At 39.1% G+C, this 6,043-nt stretch overlaps 2 protein-coding genes across 2 annotated transcripts; both read right to left on the bottom strand.

Moving 5' to 3' along the window:
• Window positions 1-1,059: 1,059 nt before the first annotated feature.
• LOC134644359 (olfactory receptor 10A6-like) lies at window positions 1,060-1,986 on the bottom strand. The gene has a single exon (XM_063497353.1). It carries the CDS (start codon window positions 1,984-1,986, stop codon window positions 1,060-1,062), a length of 927 nt encoding a protein of 308 aa, XP_063353423.1.
• A 2,956-nt stretch (window positions 1,987-4,942) lies between these two features.
• LOC134644047 (putative gustatory receptor clone PTE01) lies at window positions 4,943-5,869 on the bottom strand. Its single transcript, XM_063496696.1, has one exon. The coding sequence runs from the start codon at window positions 5,867-5,869 to the stop codon at window positions 4,943-4,945; it is 927 nt and encodes a 308-aa protein (XP_063352766.1).
• Window positions 5,870-6,043: the final 174 nt, after the last annotated feature.

Raw genomic sequence — 6,043 nt, 5'->3', positions numbered from 1 at the left:
TTAAAATTTAGAAAGCTTGTGTTGAGCATGTCACATAGTGGCTGTTCTGTTATCACTAAAAGTTGTAAAATGTTGTATCACTAAAATATCATTCTCAGTCAGTTGTTATTCATTATGTGTTTACAGCACCCTCTGTGGTTGCTCCAAGTAATGCACTTTAGAAATGGCTTTATTTTGAAAAAAAACTTTATTGAACAGGAAGTCCGCTCAGTCAAGCAAAGCAAGTGAGCAAAAAGAAGGGAAACATATTGGCACACAGTTTATGGTGTCCTGTTGGAAAAAATACTGTCCACATCTTCTGTTTATGGTTGTATCGCCGGTATGTACTTAAAGTATAAGTTGCAACTTTGTTTTTGTGCAATATGTTGCCCGCTAATGCAGTATTTGACTGTAAAGCTAGTACTTTTGTTAAGCTAGTTACCCGCGATTTTGGAGGTCGTCTGGGATAGCATCGATAGTACAACTTCGCATAATTAGACATTAATTAGACATATGACATATGCTGTGTAGTAGCAGTGTGGTATATGAATGCATATTATGCTGTACATATGTATATCATAACTGTATTTTTTGTCTTGTTTTTAGTTTTACCCTTTTGAATGTCAGTAAACCTGTTGACAACACTCATCGGTCTTCAGAGTGGTGATATAAGAAAGGTGTTAACGCCCCTGCATCAGACATGCACCCATAACGGCACAGTGGCATTGCTGCCATGCTGGTCCATTGCCAAAGAGCAAGGCTGAGAATAATTGGATGCTGAATGTAATGTGCTACTTACTATCTTGCAGCGTTTCCCTTGTCCTCAATTAAAACTTAGTCAGTGATGAAATCTCTTACCGCTTTCATATCACATCTGGTGTTCCAGAGATAATATACACTGACCAATGAAATAATTTCATGTCTCACATTTTTGCCAAGTTAGCAGCAGTTAAAGCAGCCTGGGGCCAAACATCAGGTGTTAAGTGTGTGAAGTGTGTGTGTCTGTGAAGACACTGAAATCAATTGCTTAATATTTTTGCACCATAAAAGCAGAGACTCTATTTTGCTGAACAAAGACATTTATTTTCTCTTAAACAGAAGCCTTTTACATGATTGCCTTATCTTTGGCAAATTAAATCCATACATAAAAGGGGTGAGAATTGGTTGACAAATGAGGAGATATATACCCAAGATTGTACGGACTTCATCTGGTACCTGAGAAACTAAAAACCTGAAGTCAATGGAGTAACAAATACACCCGACAAACAGGTTTGACAGAGAGACGATCTGAGGGGTGCAAGTAGTTACAGCTTTCTGCTTGTTTTCTTTTGATGTTTCTCGACAAACTCTCAAAATGTTCACATAAGAGACTGAAATGAGACTGAAAGGTATGAAAAAACTCATTATGACAAAGAATATCATAGATATAGAGCCTTGGACTGAAGCTGAACATGAAAGTATAATTATTAATTTGTGGTCACAATACACATTGTCAACAATATTTCCACAAAACTTCAAACTGAAGATGAATGAAAACGAGAGTATAAAAATAAGAAATGACAAAACCCACACAAGCAAAATGATCTTAAACACTCTCTCTGTGTTCATAATGACATTATAGCGTAATGGATGACAGATTGAGATATATCTGTCATAGGCCATGGCTGCTAAACTCCAAAACTCAGCAGGTGCACCTGTGTACAAACAACACATCTGCAGAAAACACCACGGCAGGGTCACTTCATGACTGTCTGAAAACATCTGTGAGAGCAAAAGAGGATACAGTGATGTGCTGCCATTTATTTCATTCACACATAAATTACAAAGCAGTATATACATTGGCTCATGCAGTCTTCTGTCCACACGTATGACCACAATAAGGACTGTGTTGGCCACACATATAAAGAGATACCAGACCAGTATTATGATGAAATAAAGGTATTTTAACTCACCAACATTTCCATAAGCAGCCAGCACAAATGATACAGTCTCACTTGAGTTTTCCATTTTCTCCATAATATCACAGAGTGGATAAGATAGATCAGTAAAAATGATATATATTATATTCATTAGATAGAATTTTGAAGATCAGACATCAATATGGCTGAGCAACGTTTCTATTATAATGTTCAAATGCTGTTTTACACACACATGTTACCTAATTATGGCACGTTCTTTCTCAGCAGCTGTTGCACCTGTTGTACAATGTCCACAGTAGCAGTCAAAACCAAACAGCAAGTAGCTTTAAAAGATTCAAGATTCAATTACGGAGATTTTTAGATATTAAGAACACATAACATTAAACTCAGCTGCTTCCCTCCAGATTGAACAACACAAAAATAAGCTTCTATTTATATTTATAGCTGCATTACAGGAGGAGTAGAAATGAGGAGGGTGTGGCTGAACATGAGGTTGAAACAATTCTTTTCCTTTCTCAGACATATCTGAGAAGATAACTTTTTTTTCTTGTTCTTAAGGGAAATTAAATTTTTTCAACAAATGTTTTTAAACAGTCCAAACCTAAATTTAAGTTTACACATTCAAATCCAGTTGTCATTTTATTTTGTACTATGGCCCACTGAACTCAATTGTCAAATATGCAAGCCAAAAACCCATATCATTTATGTTTAGATCCATACACCACCAAAGTGGAACCCTTCTGCACTTGAATCTGCCAAGAAATTCTGTTCATAAAAATGATGAACATAAACAATAGCAATGGAGATTTGTACCTTGCCCAGGTAGGGCCATTATTTGTCCTAGCTGGGGAGAGCAAAACATGACAATCATCGAAGTACACTTACGCTTACAGTGGATATTTCATCATTTTCCATTTACTTTGTCATTTTTGATTAAGGTGTTGCTGCGTGTTTTTGTTTATACAGTTTTATGACATTGCCAAAAAATTATGATAAATGTTGAAATTGTAATAATATTAAAGCTAGACTCAATGTTGTCAACATGTGTTCGAAAAACATTTTAACCAAAGGTAACAGTAGTCCCCTCAGTAGCAGTAGCTATTAATCGCTATCTTATTGTGGTGGAGGGGTTTGTGTGTCCCAGGGATTCAGGGGGTTGAGGGGACCAGGCAAAAGCAATTCAGAAGAGCCCTATAAGCACAACATTAAGGGAACAGTTCAAACTGCCCGGGATAGGTTTACCGGGGCCCCTCATTGTAGCCAGGGCTGGGGAGGGTGCCTGCAGGTGAACATCTTGTGGCTGGGTCTTAGCCTTAGCTTGGTGAAAGAGCCTGAGCTAGTGTGTGATACAATCAGGCTCACCTCGATGAACAGCTTGGGCTCTGGAACCAGTACCCTGTCATGGGGCTATACCAGGAAGGGTTTGTTCCTTGTGTCTTTGAACTGTCATTCAGATTGGGGACAACCTGTTTCTTGACACAGAGCATGTGGCCTTCTTGGAGTCCCTGGGTGGGGTCCTTGAGTGTGCTCCACCTGGGGACTCTGTTGTCCAACTGGGAGACTTCAACGCTCATGTCGGCAATGACAGTGTGACTTGGAAGGGTGTGATTGGGAGAAACAGCCTGCCCGACCTGAACCTGAACTGTGTTCTGCTCATGGACTTCTGTGCAAACCGCTATTTGTCCATAGGGTGCATGTGGCACCAGGACACCCTAGGCTGCATGTCGATGATTGATTTTGTAATTGTATCATAAGTTCTGTATGTTCTCTACACTCGAGTGAAGATTGCCCCTAAACTATCAACTGATTACCATCTGGTGGTGAGTTGGATCAGGTGGCGGGGGGAGGATGCTGGACAGACCAGGCACACCCAAGTGTACTGTTGAGGAAGTGGGCCCGTGTAGTTAAAGGGGTACAAGTAGACATTGCTCCTGATTTAGTGGTTCCCTTAAAATTTAGAGAGCTTGTGTTGAGCATGTCACATAGTAGCATTGCTGCCATGCTGGTCCATTGCCAAAGAGCAAGGCTGAGAATAATTGGATGCTGAATGTAATGTGCTACTTACCATCTTGCAGCGTTTCCCTTGTCCTCAATTAAAACTTAGTCAGTGGTACTCCTTGGGCTCTCGCACTCTGGGGCCTCTGGATGTCTGGAGCCTGGATCTCCTCCCTGCCTGCTTCATGCCCTGGGGGACGGGGCCCCCCGCACCCTCTAGCAGACCGTTACATGGGGAAACCTTTTGTATACAAGCGCGCTGATCCACACAGGTTTGCACACGGGTGTTCACTGTTCGTAGACATAAACTACATCTTTCTTAGCTGCTACTTCAAAGCACATTGTGCGCTGTCTGTCCTGCGTGCTGCACAACCACATTCAATATTTAGTTTTTACTGCTGTTCACACTTAGCTAGATTAACGTGATGGTGTTGTGTTTAGTATGTTGCTTTGTTTGTTTGTTTTTTTGCTTGTTTTCTCTTCTTTTTCTTTCAACAGGTGATCCAGGAGATTTTTTTTTCTCTTTGTCTTTGTAAGTGCCCTTTCTCACTGTCCCTTTTCCCTTCTGTTTTTCTTTTTCTTCCTCTCTTTCTTTCTCCCTTTCCTATCCCCCAGTCCTGTCTGTCCCATCTGTAACAACTGAAAATAAAATAAATAATAACAACAAAGTTTGATCAAATGGACCAATACGGCAATGCCATGATGATCAATTTGGCAAAATAAATCCATTGGGTATCCTTGTTGGTCTTCAGACAACAATTCTGACGGCTAAAGAACCAAATGGGACAGACAAAAAAAAAAAAAAAAACTTAGTCAGTGATGAAACCTCTTACCACTTTCATATCACATCTGGTGTTCCAGAGATAATATACACTGACCAATGAAATAATTTCATGTCTCACATTTTTGCCAAGTTAGTAAAGCAGCCTGGGGCCAAACATCAGGTGTTAAGTGTGTGAAGTGTGTGTGTCTGTGTGAAGACACTGAAATCGGTTTCTTAATGTTTCTGCACCAGACAGCAGAGACTCTATTTTGCTGAACAAAGACATTTATTTTCTCAGAAACAGAAAACTTTTACATGATTGTCTTATCTTTGGCAAATTAAATCCATACATAAAAGGGGTGAGCATTGGTTGACAAATGAGGAGATATATACCCAAGATTGTACGGACTTCATCTGGTACCTGAGAAACTAAAAACCTGAAGTCAATAGAGTAACAAATACACCCGACAAACAGGTTTGACAGAGAGACGATCTGAGGGGTGCAAGTAGTTACAGCTTTCTGCTTGTTTTCTTTTGATGTTTTTCGACAAACTCTCAAAATGTTCACATAAGAGACTGAAATGAGACTGAAAGGTATGAAAAAACTCATTATGACAAAGAATATCATAGATATAGAGCCTTGGACTGAAGCTGAACATGAAAGTATAATTATTAATTTGTGGTCACAATACACATTGTCAACAATATTTCCACAAAACTTCAAACTGAAGATGAATGAAAATGAGAATATAAAAATAAGAAATGACAAAACCCACACAAGCAGAATGATCTTAAACACTCTCTCTGTGTTCATAATGACATTATAGTGTAATGGATGACAGACTGAGACATATCTGTCATAGGCCATGGCTGCTAAACTCCAAAACTCAGCAGGTGCACCTGTGTACAAACAACACATCTGCAGAAAACACCACGGCAGGGTCACTTCATGGCTGTCTGAAAACATCTGCGAGAGCAAAAGAGGATACAGTGATGTGCTGCAGTTTATTTCATTCAAACATAAATTGCTAAGCAGTATATACATTGGCTCATGCAGTCTTCTGTCCACATGTATGACCACAATAAGAACTGTGTTGGCCACACATATAGAGACATACCAAAACAATATTATGATAAAATACAGGTATTTGAAATCCCCAACATTTCCATAAGCAGCCAGCACAAAGGACACAATCTCACTTGAGTTTCCCATTTTCTGCTTAATTTGAGAGTGAATAAAATTAATAACAATGATATTAGTGGTTCTTTAAGATATAAATCCAAGTATCAGATCCCAATGCCTAAGCAAAGTCTCTATTATATTATTTAAATGCTATTTTACAAATAATTATGTCATTATGGCATATTCGTTCTCAGCAGCACCTGT

This window comes from Pelmatolapia mariae, linkage group LG16_19, assembly GCF_036321145.2.
Source record: "Pelmatolapia mariae isolate MD_Pm_ZW linkage group LG16_19, Pm_UMD_F_2, whole genome shotgun sequence".
Taxonomy (NCBI): domain Eukaryota; kingdom Metazoa; phylum Chordata; class Actinopteri; order Cichliformes; family Cichlidae; genus Pelmatolapia; species Pelmatolapia mariae.
The sequence above is the reverse complement of the archived record's forward strand: the minus strand, read 5'-3'. Positions and strand labels throughout refer to the sequence as shown.

Coding starts and splice junctions, on each gene's coding strand:
- LOC134644359 (XM_063497353.1), bottom strand. CDS start 1,986: ATGGAAAACTCAAGTGAGACTGTATCATTTGTGCTGGCTGCTTATGGA.
- LOC134644047 (XM_063496696.1), bottom strand. CDS start 5,869: ATGGGAAACTCAAGTGAGATTGTGTCCTTTGTGCTGGCTGCTTATGGA.